Source organism: Eschscholzia californica, unplaced genomic scaffold (genome assembly GCF_041429995.1).
Source record: "Eschscholzia californica isolate CP2 unplaced genomic scaffold, dmEscCali1.0.p SCAF_6, whole genome shotgun sequence".
NCBI classification, from domain to species: Eukaryota; Viridiplantae; Streptophyta; class Magnoliopsida; order Ranunculales; family Papaveraceae; genus Eschscholzia; species Eschscholzia californica.
The window spans coordinates 19941214-19959487 of record NW_028238483.1 but is presented as its reverse complement, the minus strand read 5'-3'; the positions used below and the strand labels follow the sequence as shown (position 1 = coordinate 19959487).

Genomic DNA, 18274 nt, shown 5'->3' with positions numbered 1-18274 from the left:
AGTCAGCATTTTGACAATTTGATAGTTGAGATGTTATCATTGGGTCACTTTCGACGACGTTTTAAAGGCCACATATTTTGACAATTTTTTACAATAGGTTAAAGGTCAAACATCATTAAAAGAATGGGCCACATATTTTTCCTGTTTTGTAACACTTTAATTTTTTTTTGGAGGGCCACACCCACCAAAAAACAAACATCAATCACATTCAATTTTTCTCTCTGAGGACCATTCCTCCTTACTCCTCTCCCCCTGGGGATGAGTAAAAATCGAGCCAACCCAAGTTAAATCAGATCATTCAGTTTTCTGAGTCGAACCGATCACTGTTCGACTCAGACCGGTCAGAAAACCGAGCAACTTAAATCAGTTTGGTTTGACTTCGGCTTGGTTTCTACAAACCGCACAAACGAATCGACCGAACCTTAAGATATTTATCATACTAAAAATATTATATATAGATGTAGAGAGTAAGAATACTACACTTTAGTAATAAGTTCTGAATAATCTTTATTATCTTAAGTTAATAATAATTTAATAAAGTTTAAAAGTGTTAAATTAAAGCAAAAGAAATTAAAAGAACCTAAATCAAATATAAGAAATTTATTTTTTATGCAATGAATTGAAATGAAATTGTGTTTAGTTAAACTGATCAACTGAACTCAACCGAGCCGATCCAAATCAGGGCGGACCATGTTAGTCGGTCGAATAATCGGCTCGGCTTCAGCCGATGATTTTGTCGAACCGCCACTTATTGGTTCGACTTCAGCTCAAGCTAAAATCGAAAAAAATCGACAGTTTCTCACCCCTAGCTCCCCCAAACCAAACCGGACCACTACTACTCGAAGTGTTTTACATTTTTTTCATCTCTCTCTAATCTTTTTCATATCTCTATAATCTTTTTCATCCATGTGCACTTTGTATTTATTTGTTATTACTAATAACAATATAGTACTTAATTTATAAAATCCCAAAACCCTAATTCGTGTAAAAATCTCTATTTGTGGATTATTTGTTTAGTTTTATGTAATTGTTTACCATTAGCGTAAACAATACTAAAGTCCTGAACTTACGTGATCAACTAACTAAATACCTAATTCAGCCACATCCTAATTTGATATGTCATATATGTTAAAATGTAGTATGTGTTGAATTTTATTTATAGATTATCATTAATCAATTTATCATGCAATAAGATCTAATTTTTTCCCCCTCTCTCTCTCATTTGGACATAGATAAATTTCTGGAAAAAAAAGAGCTAAACAAGAGGCATTTTAAATACTGAGCTCCGGGACATTATTGATCAAATTATGTCCGACACAAAAATGATTAATTTTGGGTATTTTTGAAATAAATATGGTAGACGGTTATCGTCAAGAGTGATTAATTTTGGGTACCTTTGAAATAAATATGGTAGACGGTTATCGTGCATACTATGCTCAAATAATTCTACCCTAAGTTCGATGAATTCTAGCAAAAGGAAAGGACAAACTCAAATTTAGAAAAAAAAATAGAAGCAAAGAAAAATCAAAACACAAATATAGGAGTTGTTACTAAACATGCAAAATAATTAACAAGAGGAACATTATAATTAGAAATTAATTTGAGGTTATTGTAACCCGTATTTGACTAACATAATAGTTTTATCAAACATATAGTATCTAAATGTATACAAATCTATCACACAAACATTTTGTATAGTATCAAATGCCAAATACACAAGCAAACAGCAAAAACTAATATAATAAAGAGAGCTTCCCTTATATGCCAATTTTTTTTTTTGTTAAGAGCTCTTATATGCCCAATTGGTACTATATTAAAAACTTAAAGAATAGCCTTTGGAACTCCTCCATTTCATTGTTAGGTAATGCCACTAAAACATTTACTCCTTTTCCATCATTCACTGTACCTGCACATTCAATCTCATTATCAGAGAAAAGCAAGATAATGTCTTTCTTATGGTACACTATTGGACAACTATATTTGGGTCTTCCCCAAGGGTAATTAACCTTAGAAAACCCTAATTTCCACCAAGAAGACACAAGTAAATCACCATTTGGGTACCCATAATGAATTTCACCCCAATCTATCACTGATCTTATGTATTCATCTGTTAACCTACTTGCTCCTTTTGATACCAATTCTACCAAATGACCAAATGGACCTTCCTCTAATTCTTCATAACTTGCTCTTGCATAGGCATTTAGAATGGCATTGCCTGTAAATGTTTTTGGAAGTGGGGGTATTAACTTCGGTCTTAGGTCGACCGCATAAAGAAATGTCGATATTTTCTTTTTCCATTCGTTTTCGCTTGTGTTCAATGATGATGATAGTTTGGGAATTCCCGCTAAAGTCTTGCACCGCCAGATGTGAGTCGTGACGACCCTGAAACTAGAGATTATATTGTTACTGTTTTTATTGTTATTATTTGACATTCTTGCTTTCTCTTTCAATTTTGATATGTCCTCACAACTTAGTCGAAAAATCTTGAAAACAAGATTTTCTGATGTAGATTCAAATAAACTTTTGTAAGAATGGTCGGAAGAATAATTTTCTTTTTCTTGATCTTTTGTCGGAGAATCTATTTTGTGGCCAATGAGGAGCTCAGGATGAGAAAAAGTGACACGTGGCGGAGATCTAGCTGCAAGAAGTCCCCCATTATGGTAAGGAAGAGCTAGCATAGGTCTGTTGGCAGCTAAGGAAGCAAGATTTTCTAAGAACAACTTAAAGCTTATGCCATCAAATGCTGCATGATTGGTAAATATGCCAAGAGCAAAGCCACCACATTTGAAAAAAGTTACCTGCATTGGAAAATTTTAGGTCAACAAACAGGAAAACATTGTACTCATAAGCCAAAAAATTAGTGACATACCAAACCCAAAAAAAGCACTTAGCACATAATTACCAGTAAGTGGACCAAAATACCCTCCTAAACCAAAACCAACATAGCAAGTTAAGAGTACTTTGGTATCCCAAGGTTACCCCTAACAGGAAATAACATGAATTCAGATCTTATTCAGATCTAAGTTCTCATGTGTTTGCCTCTGAAAAGAGGTAGATTATCCTATCAAAAGAATCACCCCATTCTAATCAAATTATTCTAAAAATTCAACCTATATATACCACATTGACAAATAAATTACGTGAATGGCACAAAGGAGTTGTTGATCCATATTTTGTGGAGAATTAGAATTCTTGACAACTAATTGTTGAAATGCTGGATTGGGATACATTAATTCTCCAAGATCGGCTAATGTTAACTCACTGGATGCCACGGCAAATCCCGCTCCGGCCGAATTACAATATATTTCAAGTCGAGGTCGACTTCTGCCTCCATTTTTATCTTCGTCTTGATTTTTATTAGTCCATCGTAATCTTCCTGCTAAAAAATCATAATGTACTAATATTTTCCGATAAGCATATTCGAGTTTCTCGACAACTATTTCAGGTGGAAAATCTTGATTAGCACCGAAAAAATGAATAGTTTCGACATCAAAATTTAATAGTTGGTCTATATTTGATAGGAAAAATGTCTCTCTCTCAGTTTCTTCAAATGGTAGTACAATTTTTTTTTTTGAAACCATTGAAACCATATTTCATTCATAAGTGATAAAATCACAAGTTACATGGATATAATTCTTATTTCTCTCGGTTCAGCAACATGAGAGTTACATAAGTAAATTCTCAGAATTTCGAATGTAAAGTGCCTCATGAAGTGAGAGAAATTGGACTAGACACTGACGAAATAAGAAAGAAGAAAGAAGAAAGATGAAAGGATCCTAAAGATCACAGATGAAAAGACCCTATAGGTCAACAAAATAACTGATAATACAAAAATAAAGAAAATACTAATTTTATATTCCCGTCGCTTTCGCCGAAAAATCGTCATTGTCGCCGGAAAACCGTGAAAACCGTTGTCATCATTGGAAAACTGCCACCACCATGGAAAAACCGCCATAGGAATACAACCTACACTTGCATTATATGAAAATTAGATACTAAGTGTATGGGGAGGATTATTTTTGGAGTAGGGAGGAAGCATTCTTTCTCAGATCTTGTGGAATTGAACTTTGAGTTTGGGTATTATCATGATCATCCCCATTTGACCCCATTTTCTAGTAAGTAAGAGATTGAAATTGGTAAGGAATTTTGGAGGATGATAGTGAGAAAAGGGTAAAGGATATTTGGGTGTTAAATAGATAAGAGAATAGTGAGAGAGTGAGAGAGTGAGATTGAAATTGGTAAGGAATTGTTAAGGAAGTAGTAGTTAGGTTGGGGTGTAATTATTAAAGAAAAATGTACTATGAACTTCAAAATATAAAAACACAACAGAGAAGTCCAACATGTTAGTTGGAGGATAACTCCCCATTTATTTGTGTCATTTAAAGAGAAACAAATTGTCGGTTATAATTTTTGAGTTTATAGCCCAAAAAACGGATCCTAATAGGAGATATAGTCCTCTGTAATCCTATAAAGGGTTTCAAAACCAAAATAATAATATAAATGGATATCTAGTCCATTTGGTCTCATCTAGAGAGAAAACACAAATCCCTAAAATACCAAATAAATCATAATTCCTAATCTAACCTTCCTCATATATTATAACTGATTTATCTTCAAAATCCATAAAGATCTTCTTCCATTTTTATCTCCCACATTCTCTTTCCAATTACGTTTCTAAACAAAAAAATATATATTATAAATGATTTATCTTCAAAATCCATAAAGATTTTCTTCCATTTTTATCTCCCACATTCCCTCTCCAATCACGTTTCTAAACAAAGAAACGTGATTCAGTATTTTCAGTAACCGAAACCTCTTTATTCTCTCTCTAAATCCGATTCACATAACAAAACCTCCATTAAACTCAGAAATCTTGTTTCATCTTCATTAGATTGTTTTTCAAACATTCGTCTTCTAATACAATACACAAGCTCAGAACTCCATTTCCATTTATATCTCTTCATATCAAGTTTATTTTCAAGATCTACAGTTTCATCTTATTATAAGGTAAGAAACCATCTTTCAAATTTATGTTTTCGCTTAACATCTTCTAACATTTATATGATTTTGTTTATAAATGGTTGTAATCACTTTATCATTGAATCATCATATCATATTTCATTAAATTTAGTTTTCCTATTGATAATAAATCGTTTTAATTATTTTGTTTACAAACCAGATTTTGATCTCTTTCTAAAACCGAAACATCTTTCATTCTCTTTTTCATACAGAAGATTTCAGATTTGTAATTTAGATTTTCTGATATTAGGTTTTTGATTTTCTGACATTTCTTCACATCAGAACTTTGCATCCGTACAATTTTTTATCAAGATATTATTCCGTACGGTTTCTCTTAACAGAATGTACATTATAAGTAATTCGTATTAAATTTTTCATACTTTAAAGTACATTACACCAATTTCGCCCGTACTGCAACTGTATAACAGAATGTAAAATATATGTAATCTGTTAACAGTTATACATACTTTAGCAGCCTTACTTAAAAAGAATGTTTAACTATTCATAAAGTACGTATAATTGAGTAATATCTGAAACAGTACATGTAATTTATAGCAAATTACACATATTTGTGTTATATTACAGTGTCAATGTGATTCAAACTAAAATACTATTTATCTCCAACACATGTTGAAGTTTATCAAACATTATGGATAATTTATTCATTGTTTAATGTCGTTTATGATAAATTATAAGTTTTTCTAACTAATGTACATGTTTTTTTTTTCTTGTAGTAAACCAGCACTGATGGAATTTCCAACAGAATCATCACATAAACTATAAAAGTATAAATTACGATGAAGAAGATTGTTTCTATGATCCTGTTTGGATAACAGAGTCTTATGTGAAGACTTACAAGGAACATATAAGTCCTGCCCCTAACTTTGATGAACCACGCACAGTTAATGAAGAGTCAAAAACACTACCACGTTTGATTTGCCGTAGACCTGGAAGACCAAAGACAGTAAGGATCGAGAGCTCGGGCAACATTCCAACGGAGTTTGTTTTTAAGTTACCTAGTCTACTATGTTATTTTTATTTACAATAAAACACAGATTATTGTTCAATAAAATTTCATTTCAGTTGTAAAGAGGTTGTGTTATTTACTATACAGTATACATAATTTATGATAAATCACATACTTTATAACAAAAAACATAATTTCAGATTTACATTTCCTAACATGTTACCATAATTTATGGTACAGAATGGACATGTACGCGTAAAAAACAAGTAATTTATGTCAGAAAATAATCTAAGTACTCAATGGTACATAATGGACATACCACACATACATATGATAAATTACGTTGTATACATGACAAATGATGGTTTCCTCGTCATAAATGACACATAATTTACAAACTTGTTTCATAATTTGTATTCGATGTGTGTTTATGTATGAGTAAAAACGAAAGTTAAGTGAGAGAAAGTTGATATATATGTTTTGAATATTAACCCCCAAATCACGCTAATTGATCTCAGAAAATATACTCTTTCCAAATCTGAAAGTTAAGTGAGAGAAAGTGATATATAGATTTGGTTTCCAAATCTAAAAGGATGAGAGAGAAAATCTGTTTTGGAAAATATCCTTGATATGTTACTTCCTATAAAAACCCCCAAATCACGTCCAAATCTTGCCTTTCCAGATTCATTCTGCCCCCAAATTAAAAACCCGTGAAATATGAAGGTGGGACATTGACGGGACTATGTTTTAGAAAGTGAGGGTTTTTAAGTCTATATGGTAAAAAGACTAAAAATCCATTTTTTGGGAAGATTGGATCCTAAACCCTTTTTGAACATTATTTTGGACTATATACCCATGGACTCTTATATAAAATGTGGTAGTTTAGTTTTTAGGTTGTGGGTCGCTATCCTTAACAAAAAAAAAAGGTTGTGGGTCGCTATCGAAAGATAGATAACTCGTGAAAATCTAGTATATTACTCTTAATGGAGTATAAGGTCTGTGATTGGATATGTGTTACTACGGAAGATAAATTATTTTTTTACTTTAGTTGTTTGGTTTGTCCACGGCGAAAAAAGCTATATAAATTTATCAAAGTTGAAAGATAATGAGAACAAAAAAATATCGTAAAAACGTATAAATTTTTTGAAATTTTTATTTTCTTAGTTTTAATACACAAGTATATATTTACTAATTAATTAGACTTTAAGTTAGAGGTCGGAAAACTCTAAGTTGGAAATTCAATAAGAGTACGTAAAATTACTTGCGTCTTTACTAGCAATATCTACACATTTTATCAATCAATCGTACGTATAGATAACACAACCGCAATGATACTACACATACAAAAATAGTAGAAAGAGTAAAACATAAATTAATTTTACAACAACGTAATCATAGTAGGGGAAATTATGAGCTTCTTTTCCCCAACAGTGGACCCATACTGCTTGCCTATGTGAGATGTACAATACACAAATAAATTTTGAATGTTTTTATCTTCCATTTTCGACTGAGTGTGGAACATAGAAATATGCAGTCCCTACTAAAATTATTAAGGGGCACAAGTGAAATCGATGGACCAACCGAAAAGTCCCAATCCGTAAGGCGTCGTCTTTGGGTTACCAAATAAATGTCTGTAGACACTGGGACGTTATCAGAGGTCAGTAGCATATATAGATAGATTAGTCAGCTGGGTGAGTGGCTGAGTCGATAATGGTTTGTTCTCATTTTGGGCGATTTGCTGTTGAGACCCCCTTTCGTATCATTCACTTGCTGTTTGGACTATTTTTTTCCAGAGTTGCACTTTTGACTCCCTTTTGACGGAATCAAAAGGGAATATCTCGTTTTTGAAGTTATACTTTAAATAATTTCCAGATTACCCTTATATAATTGATATTGCATTTAGGATCCCCCTAGTTTATTTAACTCAACAACTTGATGGTTGTCACGTGTACGGAGATTAAGGGTCCAAATATTCAGCCCATATGACTTGAGAAACCAGTCTGACCCGACTCTTACCCCGCTCACACAATCCTACTTCTTTCTTTCTAAAAAAACCCTACTTCTTCCACCGTGAGCTTCCATCGTGAGCTCACCTCCTCCATTTTCACCACACAACCAAAAAGACACCGATGACACCACTCTGGCCCCTCAAGCTTAGCCTTTTTCACATAAATTCTTTCATTCACACCAATGACACCATTCTAAACAATGAGAAATTCTGGAGAGAAGCTAAATTGGTAAATAGAATATGAGTTAATCAGTACTTTCTCTCTGCTATGGAAGAAGTGGATAACCCAAAACCCAAAATTCTTGAAACAATTTCATCATGGTTAGAATTAGAAGATGATCATCCAAATTTCATCAAGAAATTCTAGATTTTCAAATGTTAGATCAACATTTCTTTCATTTTCAACCAACAATAATAATAACAGAGACTACTCTGAAACTCTTTCCAATTTACCTGAACTAGATTCTCAATTCATCCTTGACGACCTTCATGAATTTGATAATCCTCTTCCTCAAGTACTAATGAAATTGATTACCATCATCAACTACCAATGAACTGAAGCAAATTCATCAGCAACAATAAAAAGAGTACTTTAAATCGTAAAAACTTAGTTTCAGAGAGAAATCGAAGAAAGAGACATGGTCAAGACGAAGAAGAAGAGTAACTCATCCGATCTTACGGTTTCTCCCAATCGATTTCTAGTTTGCAGGCTATCTACCTCCACGAAGAAGATGAAACTTGATGGCAAAATGGTTTTGTTTAGTTTGGTTTTCAGGGGCAGCTTCATGGATATTGTTTAGTTTCGGTTAGGTTAAAATCGATTTTTCCAGGGTCAGCTCACGGTTGAGTTAATTGTAGGTCAAATTAACTCACGGGTTAAGTTAATTTGTCGGTCAACTACTTACAATGGAGAATTCCATCGACACTATTTCTTAAGATCAATGTGGACGCCTCTTTTACGACACTCACAAAATCGGAAGGGATAAGACGCATGATTCATAATGATGAGACAAACTTTATAATAGCAGCAACAGATACTGTGCGAGGCAAAAAGCAGAGGAATGTGAATGTCTAACAATATACTATGACATATTATGGGCTATCCAACTCCAAATACAACATCTACACATAAAAGTGACAATCAAAACATCATAAAGTACATCGAAAATCAAAGTCAGGCAATACCTTGGCAGTCTAGACAGATAATCTCAGAGATTCTAAATCTCAAGCATCACTTCACAGCCATCAACTTCACGTATGCTTCTAGAGAATGTAACTCAAAGGCAGACGCATTAGCTAAGTGGGGAAGGAAAAATCTTCAGAGACAGATCTAGAATGTAACCCCGTCTTTTATTCCTGCTTTTGATTAGTAGAGTGCTAACATGTACGAATATCGTAGTTTGTTGTTCCTTAATATATCTCAAGAAAAAAAATGGTTAGGTTAAATGGAGGGTACAGTAATATTTTCTCATCTACTCAGGGTAAAATCATATTTTTATTACTCGAGCTGTTATAACTAGCTATTTTTAAAAAAAAGGGAGTCCAAATTGCAACAGTGGAAAAGGGAGTCCAAATAGCAAGTCGATTATATAAAAGGGGGTCCAAACAACAAATCTCCTTCTCATTTTTCCTAAGTCCCACCTTTATTCGATGGGTTAAAGATGGACTTTGTGCAGATGTCATAAATACTTGTCACAAGTCATAGTCTAACGTCCACTTCGGAATAAATTAGTGTTACGATTTATGAACTTATCTTTTATATGGTTACTCTTTAATTCGACATGATAAATAAAGGTAAGAGAACTGATCTTTAGTCTCAAATTGGAGGTTAGACTACACGCCCAATGTTGCTGTAGTCGCTTCCAATTGATCAGAGCATTCCTATCTCTATATAATCGGATCAATTAGTGCCAAGCACGTCAAATCTGCCCTGCAGTCGACTAGATGGACTTTTTCGAGCCAATTAGCATTTATGTAAACCTATATCTAGGCAAAATTAATAGTCACGGTTTTAGAGTCAACTCTCTTTCTCTCACTTGATGAATTTTTTCATTTTGAAAAGTTGATTTTTATCAAGCTATGGAGTAGGTCTACTTTTTTTCCTGAATAATGATTACAATGGTCGTTACAAAGACATTGATACATCGATACGATTTTATAAACACGGTAATTGCCGAATTACTACTGGCCTAAAACTCGACGAATGAAATGGTCTAAAACCATATTCCTGAATTTGCACTTCCATATGATCGAACCTGAGACCTCCGCATTGCATAATAGATGCAATTACCAATTGGGCTACCAATTGATGGCTGGGTTCGATCCCCATGTACTTTTGTAGGGTCTTTTATCATTTTCGTTAAAAGAATTATTTTTTTTGCTTCTAATCCATGACTATCTGGGCTTGATTTCCCAATCTGAGCTAGTAGTTAGGTTTCCAGCCCAAGCCCATTACCGGTCCATCTCAATTCTCAGTAACGAACTCATCACTGGATAGAATCATAAACCACGTCGATCACTCAAACGACCACGTCAGCAATGACGGGCCAATCAAAATCCTAACGGCTTTTCAGTCCACCCGCTACAAACTAGAGAGAGAGGGAAAATCTAGAGAGAGAGAGAGAGAAATGCTTAGTAACAGGTGCAGTGCTTCTCTTTCAATTGCTACTGCTTCTTGTGCTAATATCATCAGTTCACGTAGATTCTCAAAATCTATATTTCTAGGGCAGAAGAAAATTTCATACCTTTCTAACTCTAACCCTAGATTCATCAAATGGAACAATAACTCTACAATGGAGGCTTCAGTTTCCAGTTCTAGAAATTTGACAGTCAAAGCGTCAGCTCAACCTCTCAAAAACGCTGATGAACTCATTGATTCGGTCGAGACATTTATTTTCGATTGTGATGGTTAGTCTTCTTCATTTATAAATTTCACTTTTGCTCATTCAGTTTATAAATCTATTACCATAAAGTTGTGAAATTTTCCCCTTTTACTTGACAAAAATTTGATCTTGAATGATGATTTTTAATGGGTTCTGATCAAAATTCAACCATGATTGACTTTTGTTGGGGGCGGGGGGTTGAGACTGGATTTGGCAGTTGATGGGAGTAGTAACCCTCATTGACACTAGATGAAGAAACCCACCTCAAGCCTTTGCAGTTATAGATATTGTCCCTCTGTGGACACCCTAGGTCCAAGTCCACCGATACGGTTTTTTGTTCTTGGCGAAGGCTTCACCACTCCACCCAAAAGGCCTCGACGCCTCAACTTTGTAAGTGTCGAGGCCTTTTGGGTGGGCTCGTGAAGCATTCGCCAAGAACTAAACTCCGCACACGTGGGCTTGGACCTAGGTGTCTAAAGCGAGGATGATATCGATACCTGCTAAGGCTTGGGCCGTCATTCCCATTGAGATGATTGAGGGATTGGGGTTTCAAAATTATATGTAGTTTCGTCGAAAATCAGAATTTCTGTTTATTGTGGTGGTCGTTTAGTTAATTTGATACGGGTAACAAGATGAAGAGTGATTATATTTATAGTTCTAATGAGTTCCCAATCGTCAATTGCTATTTATTAGCTCAATTTGTTTATTTTGGTACAGGTGTTATATGGAAAGGTGATAGTCTGATTGATGGAGTTCCTGAAACTTTGGACTTACTCCGGGCTAAGGTTTGTTTTCATGGGAAAATCATATTAGTCACGCAAACTTGGTGGTATATTGAGTATCTTATATATGAATAGTGTCAATTGGTGAAACTATACAAGACAAATGACTCATGACCGACTTTTTTTTGAGCTTCTAAGCTAGATCAGAAATTGCATCAAAACATACTTAGAGCTATAATTGTGATGGTTGGGAATAAGTGTATTTGTTTTGTTTTCTTCAGGGGAAGAGATTAGTTTTTGTCACAAACAACTCAACAAAGTCTCGTAAACAATACGGGAAGAAGTTTGAGTCACTTGGTCTTAGTGTTAGTGAGGTAAGATTAGGACATATTATACATCAAGATTATCTCTGTTAATGGATCGATCTAACTATAGCTCTATGTAATTCCAAAGGAGGAGATTTTTGCATCATCTTTTGCTGCTGCTGCTTATCTGCAGTCCATCAATTTCCCCAAGGATAAGAAGGTATGGATTTTATAAGTTTCTTCAAATAACATCAATAAGACACTGAGTGAATTGGAATTTCATGCACTTCCACAGATGCTTCTAAAGACACTGATCTAGTCTATTATTAAGTTCTTATCAGCCTCGTGGTAGCCCATCAAGATTCTATCAAAAGAGTTGTTTCATTTTATATGGTAATTGGTCATTAAGATGACGTGCATATTTTTGTTAAATGATAAGGATACGATCTTTATCTCTCCAACTTGATGTCAAAGTTATTATATGTTTGTTGGTATGGTCTTGAATATACCGAGAATTGGTTTCTTATTAAGATGGTCTATCGATAATGAAAATCGTGGTAAGTGATTGTAGGAAGGCCGGGCCATTATCTTACTATCTCTTGAGTATGATTAATGGTGACATGGGCAATGGAGAAGCATGGCTTTTCATCCGATTTGGTAGTTTGACTTGCATCTGTGTGATTACTTATTTTAATAAAAACTCCGGGAAACTTCAAAACTGAGTTACTGGTCACGGGTAGTCTAAATGCCTAATATCCTCGACGGCCTCATCAAATTTTTCTTGAACTTTCGTACTTGGGTGTGTTTTGGTATGAGGAACCTCTAGACATGGAGATCATCCACCCCCGCATGGATCTCTTAGTTCTTCTCACACGATTTACACCTTGTGCTAGAAATATTTATATTGAAATATGTTCTTTTGTGGTTTAATGGGGTGATTGTTAGAATAAACAAGCATGCCTAAATACCTCTTGTTGGAATTTCAGGTTTACGTAGTTGGCGAGGATGGCATTTTGAAGGAATTAGAACTTGCTGGGTTTCAATACCTTGGTGGTCCGGTATATTTTACAACCTGCAAACACAAAATCCACTGCAAATAAATTCTCAGTTAGATAAGATTCGCAAAATTGTTAGTATAATTTATTACGTCTAAATTTCCTAGTCTTTAGTTAACAAGGAATCGCCATTCATCATATGAACAACAATAAGAGCTTTCTCGTGTGCAAGATTTTCTTCTTCTGACTTTTCCTTCTTTTATTTAGGAAGATGGTGGGAAAAAGATAGAGCTGAAACCTGGTTATCTGATGGAGCATGACGAGAATGTATGCTTCTCATCTTTCTTGATTCTTATCTTTTGCACTACCCTTTATTTTGTATCCTTTTTTTTTCTGGAAAATCCATCTACATTGAATCGAAAGTCCCTCTCATATTCAAGAAAACTATCCCTCATTATCTAGGTCGGTGCTGTCGTTGTTGGATTTGATCGCCATTTTAACTACTACAAAGTTCAGTAAGTATTTTCTCTCTTCCCAAATCTGTGCAGATAACATTTATCACTAATATACCTTCCACATCTCCCTGACTTTCATGATATTTTATCTTACTACTGAAAATTTCATCCAAGTTTTACCAGAGTCGAGAAGCTAACAATGTTATGGCCAAAATCATATTTCCTCCTTATCATCTAATTTGACACTACTTAATTCTGTGACACGAAAGGTATGCAACCCTTTGCATACGTGAAAATCCAGGTTGCCTTTTTATCGCCACAAATCGTGATGCTGTTACTCATCTCACTGATGCTCAAGAATGGGCAGGTACATTTCTAGTTTGTTCAAATTGTACATTATACTCTTTCTTGATTTAAATGTACACTAAGACTTCAAATTCTGGCAACTTCAGGTGGTGGTTCCATGGTTGGTGCTTTTGTCGGATCAACCCAACGAGAGCCGCTTGTTGTAGGGAAGCCCTCAACTTTCATGATGGACTACTTATCAGACAAGTATGCCTTTTTTTTTCTAAGATTTTCATATTTTTTTCTTGGATGAATTGTCTGTGGTGGCCTTCCTCAGCAATTAGCTAGGTCCAAGAATGGAAGTTTGCTTAGTCGTAACGTCAAAGTCAAAGTTAAACAAGTCGGAACATTTGATTATCATGTGGTAGTATGATCTTACCTAACGTTGTTTCCCCATCACCATGAAAACTCAGGTTTGGAATTCAAAAGTCACAAATTTGCATGGTCGGGGATAGATTAGATACCGATATTTTATTTGGACAAAATGGTGGCTGCAAAACCCTTCTTGTTCTCTCAGGTAAATATTCTGTGAATCTCATCTTCTGTTAATCAAAAGAAGCCTACTTAAAGATAATTATCATTTTCTGATTATTCCTCTAGGTGTTACATCCCTGTCAATGCTTCAAAATCCAAGCAATTCGATTCAACCAGATTTCTACACCAACAAGATATCAGATTTTCTTTCCCTCACTGCTGCAACTGTTTGAAAAATGTAAAGTTTTTCTTCATAGTCATGTTCATTTGTTACTCGGCTTATCAAACGGTATAAAAACTTTCATGTATTGTTCTATTATGCGGGTTCTTATTTATGTTGTGAAGTTATTGTTTCTCCATGTTTCATGATAAAGTCATAAAAAGCGAATCTCTTGCTCCTATTTCTGTCGGAATTGTGAAACCCAAGTTAAATTTTGGGATTTGTTTACGTTTCAGTTGATTACTTGAATGTGATGATTCTTTAGAGGCACAAGATTTTTTGTACCGTTTATGGTGTCTTTTATATATGACTTGATAGTTGTTTTCGTATCTTCAGCCTTCGCTGTATGTCATTGTAGAAACAATGACAGGTTTATGTCGATGTGGGGGTTGTATATATGCTAACCATATGCTGTGTGTTGAACTTGAGAAAGTGTTTTTGTTTTCATGGTTCTTGAAGCAGGTTACTATAACAAAGTTTGACTTTAAGGATTCATTATATTGATCAAGTAAACCCTTACATAGTAAAATGTGAAATTTAGTTTCCTAAACCGATAGATGTACATGTCACCACTCGACAAACGTTTTGTCGAGCTTTTTTTGACACAAAAAGAGCAATTACATTCAATGCGACATGAATATATCATGAACTGTAGAGGCCCTATAAACACGATTTTTTTTGAGAAATCGACTACGATCTACCTTAGTCGTTACAAGGCATTGACATGATTAAGATGCGATAAGCACGACAATCGCCTAAATTAAACCAATAATTAAAGAGATCCAAACCAGACAATAAAGAGCCTAAAGCCTGACAACATAGAGCCTATAGCCGGACAACATCTACTTTGTTTAATGCCTATATTACATGGGGTAAATTTTGGTGATGAACTGTTTCCACCGAGTCTCGATCCCAAATCATTAGTTTAAGAGAGATGTCCTACCACTACACCAAAAGAGGGTGGACTATAAACACTATAGACATCTCGGGCCCTACAATGTCATATCGAAAGTAAAAAGAATATTTTACATCATTCAGATGTGATAATCACGATTTTCTTTTTTAAGAAAATACTTCGATTTTTTTTTTTAGAAATGAGCTAGGTCCAACAACGGAAGTTTTCTATGAACACATTTATTTTTAGAAATATACTACCTTAGTCATTACAAGGCATTGCTACATGATTAAGATGTGATAAGCACGACAATCGCCTAAATTAAATCAATAATTAAAGAGGCCTAAGCCCGACAATAAAGAGCCTATAGCCCCGACAACATCTATTTTATTTAGTGCCTAAATTACATGGGGTAAATTTTAGTGATGAACTGCTTCCACCGAGTCTCCATCCCAAATCATGGGCTTAAGAGGGATGTCCTCCTACCACTACACCAAAGAACGGTGAACTGTAAACACAATAGATATCTAATATCTTGGTGTGGGGGCCTACAATGTCATATAGAAACTCGTAAAATTATATTGTAGGGAAAATCACTCAACCATCTGTCGCTTTGGCCGAGTGGTTAAGGCGTGTGCCTGCTAAGTACATGGGGTTTCCCCGCGAGAGTTCGAATCTCTCAGGCGTCGATTTTCTTTTTCTTTCTGTTTAGAAGTTCTCGATATCTTCTTCGTCATCATCAACAACGATACTATTTCAGTTTTTTTTGGTTTGTTAAGATATGGGAGAATTACTGAAACCCCCCAACTTTGATAATGCCTTTACTGAAACCCCCCACTTTAATTAGTAATTACTGAAACCCCCCAACTCCGTTTGATTTAACAGATTTGGGCCGTTAGTGGGAGGGAAATGACTTAAATCTCCCTTTGCTAAATCCGGACCTAATAATGGGAGCAGAAAATGGGGCGCCTTCGAGTCAAAGGTGGGGCGCTTATATCACCTTTAATCTCTTCTCCCTCCCGGATCCACCCAAATCGCGAACAACTCTCCTCCCTCACTGAAACCAGACGAATCTCCCACTTCCATGAAACCAACTCGATGAAACTTCTCCCTTGCTGAAATCAAGCAGACGAAATCAAGCAGCTCACGTCTTCGACTAAAAGGTATTCTCGCTCTCTCTCTCTCTCTCTCTCTCCATTCGAACGAACTAGGGTTTCTCGTTTTGGGTTTTCCCTCTCTCTCTCTTGTACTCCATAGGGTAGGTAACTCGAACTAGGGTTTAGGTTTTTGCTGGTTCGATTTCACAATGTAGTTTTAGTAGTTCAAATATAGCTTTAATTAGGTAACAATAGTATGTTTGATTAAAACCCATGTTTGATTTTTGTTATAGTCCTGGAAAATCAAATACCCATTTCTTCTTTTAGCATAATAGTACGCATGCCTGCATGAATGACTACCTACCTACCTACCTGATTCCAGTTATCATCCTTTCTTCTCCAAATCCCAACTTCAACAATCCTAACAAAGCCACGAAATTGGTTTCCTTGGTCCATCTATCATGAAGGTTCTTCCTACACAGTAACTATCTACTGTTGACAATGTCATTTTTATTTGTTCTTTTTGTCCTTTGAGAGCACGAGAGAATGCACAATTTCGTAAATAGCCTAAAGGTAACAACTTTAGACAGTAGATAGGCAAAAACCAAACAATCAAAACAACTAATAGCATGATAAATTAAACCCCTTTCCAAATTTCATCATATGAAACAGTTCTAACTGATTTGAGCAACCCGGTACTCTAAAGAATTGGATCAAACCTCCTTCTAATTTGATGCACACAATGAGTGATAAAATGAAACCATTTTGGTATTAGATAGATAGGTTGAACATTTTTGTATTTGACTGTTGTGATCTGGGAACATACTACTGAAACCATTTTGGTATGAAATGAAAGTGTAGTCTGTGATATTGCTTATGTGATTGAGGACTAGATGTGTTAACTGATGGTTATTTGAAACTTATGCCATTGATTTTGCAAATTTTGTCATGGCTCATAGTGATGGCTATCATTGTGTATTGATCCACTCAGATTCATCTGGCCAATCAAAGAAGAAAGCGAGTATGGGGATCATTATTGGAGCTGTAGCAGGTGGACTTTTACTTATCCTAGTTCTGGTTGGTGTAGTTATTTACGCCAAGAAAAGATCCGAAACAATTAAAAAGCAGGAGACTCCATTTGGTAATACAGGATTGAAATTACATAAATCCTTCCTTTTAATAATATTGAATTCTACATTCCTTTTTTCGATTTTCAATCTAGATTTTTATTTGAAGTACCTTGTCAATCCAATGCAGTATCTTGGGATCCCACTAGCCGCAGTGGTAGCACCCTCAGATCAAAGGACCGAAATGCTTCTCTTTTGATGAACTTCGTAAAGGCACAAACAACTTTTCAGAGGCCAATGGCATCGGTTATGGAGGTTATGGCAAGGCAAGCTTATAAGTTTTATGCTTATACTTCATTATCAGTTTGTTCGATATGAGAATAGCTTTCTAGGCAATGTTGTTAAATCATTACCCATATCGTTGATTTGGATTTCATATCAGCATATTTCTTAAAACAAACACATATATATATATATATATATATATATGATTTAGGTATGAACTTATATGATTAAACTCTTTCAGGTTTACAGAGGAATCCTAGCCGATGGACAAATAGTAGCCATTAAAAGATCTCAGAGGGGATCAATGCAAGGCGGTCTTGAGTTCAAAACAGAGATTGAGCTTTTATCTAGAGTTCATCATAAGAATCCTTGATGGATCCCAAAGCTTTTCTCAAGCTCTTTTGTGTGCCTCCACTAGACATTTTCTCTCAATACGACAAACCTCTATACACAAAAAGAACGAAGAATTGTGATCCATAATGTGAGCTTCCTAATATAACTAAAATTTAATGAGCAACGAATAGTATTAAATTTCAAA

At 34.9% G+C, this 18274-nt stretch overlaps 1 protein-coding gene, 1 long non-coding RNA gene, 1 other non-coding gene and 1 pseudogene across 4 annotated transcripts; 3 read left to right on the top strand and 1 right to left on the bottom strand.

Annotated features, from left to right (window-relative positions):
• Positions 1-1567: 1567 nt before the first annotated feature.
• LOC147532291 (acyltransferase GLAUCE pseudogene) lies at positions 1568-3590 on the bottom strand (annotated as a pseudogene). Its single transcript, XR_015228107.1, has 2 exons — positions 3141-3590; positions 1568-2798 (listed from the first exon to the last, which is right to left on the bottom strand). The product of XR_015228107.1 is annotated as an acyltransferase GLAUCE pseudogene (transcript).
• Positions 3591-10584: 6994 nt separating this feature from the next.
• Positions 10585-14662, top strand: LOC147532290 (phosphoglycolate phosphatase 1A, chloroplastic-like). Its single transcript, XM_086645390.1, has 11 exons — positions 10585-10901; positions 11594-11661; positions 11880-11972; positions 12052-12123; positions 12890-12961; positions 13166-13225; positions 13361-13413; positions 13623-13720; positions 13806-13905; positions 14112-14215; positions 14299-14662. The coding sequence occupies exons 1-11, from the start codon at positions 10622-10624 to the stop codon at positions 14403-14405; spliced, it is 1107 nt and encodes a 368-aa protein (XP_086501516.1). The 5' UTR covers positions 10585-10621; the 3' UTR covers positions 14406-14662.
• A 1232-nt stretch (positions 14663-15894) lies between these two features.
• Positions 15895-15976, top strand: TRNAS-GCU (transfer RNA serine (anticodon GCU)). The gene has a single exon. It is a non-coding gene; the product is annotated as a tRNA-Ser (tRNA).
• Positions 15977-16202: 226 nt separating this feature from the next.
• LOC147532288 (uncharacterized) lies at positions 16203-18274 on the top strand. Its single transcript, XR_015227154.1, has 4 exons — positions 16203-16450; positions 17376-17525; positions 17642-17777; positions 17978-18274. It is a non-coding gene; the product is annotated as an uncharacterized LOC147532288 (long non-coding RNA).

What these genes read in the sequence shown, in the direction of transcription:
- LOC147532290 (XM_086645390.1), top strand. Translation starts at nt 10,622, where the DNA reads ATGCTTAGTAACAGGTGCAGTGCTTCTCTTTCAATTGCTACTGCTTCT. An exon ending in ATTTATTTTCGATTGTGATG is followed by an intron (nt 10,902 to 11,593) that starts GTTAGTCTTCTT and finishes ATTTTGGTACAG; the next exon opens with GTGTTATATGGAAAGGTGAT. An exon ending in ATGGACTACTTATCAGACAA is followed by an intron (nt 13,906 to 14,111) that starts GTATGCCTTTTT and finishes ATGAAAACTCAG; the next exon opens with GTTTGGAATTCAAAAGTCAC.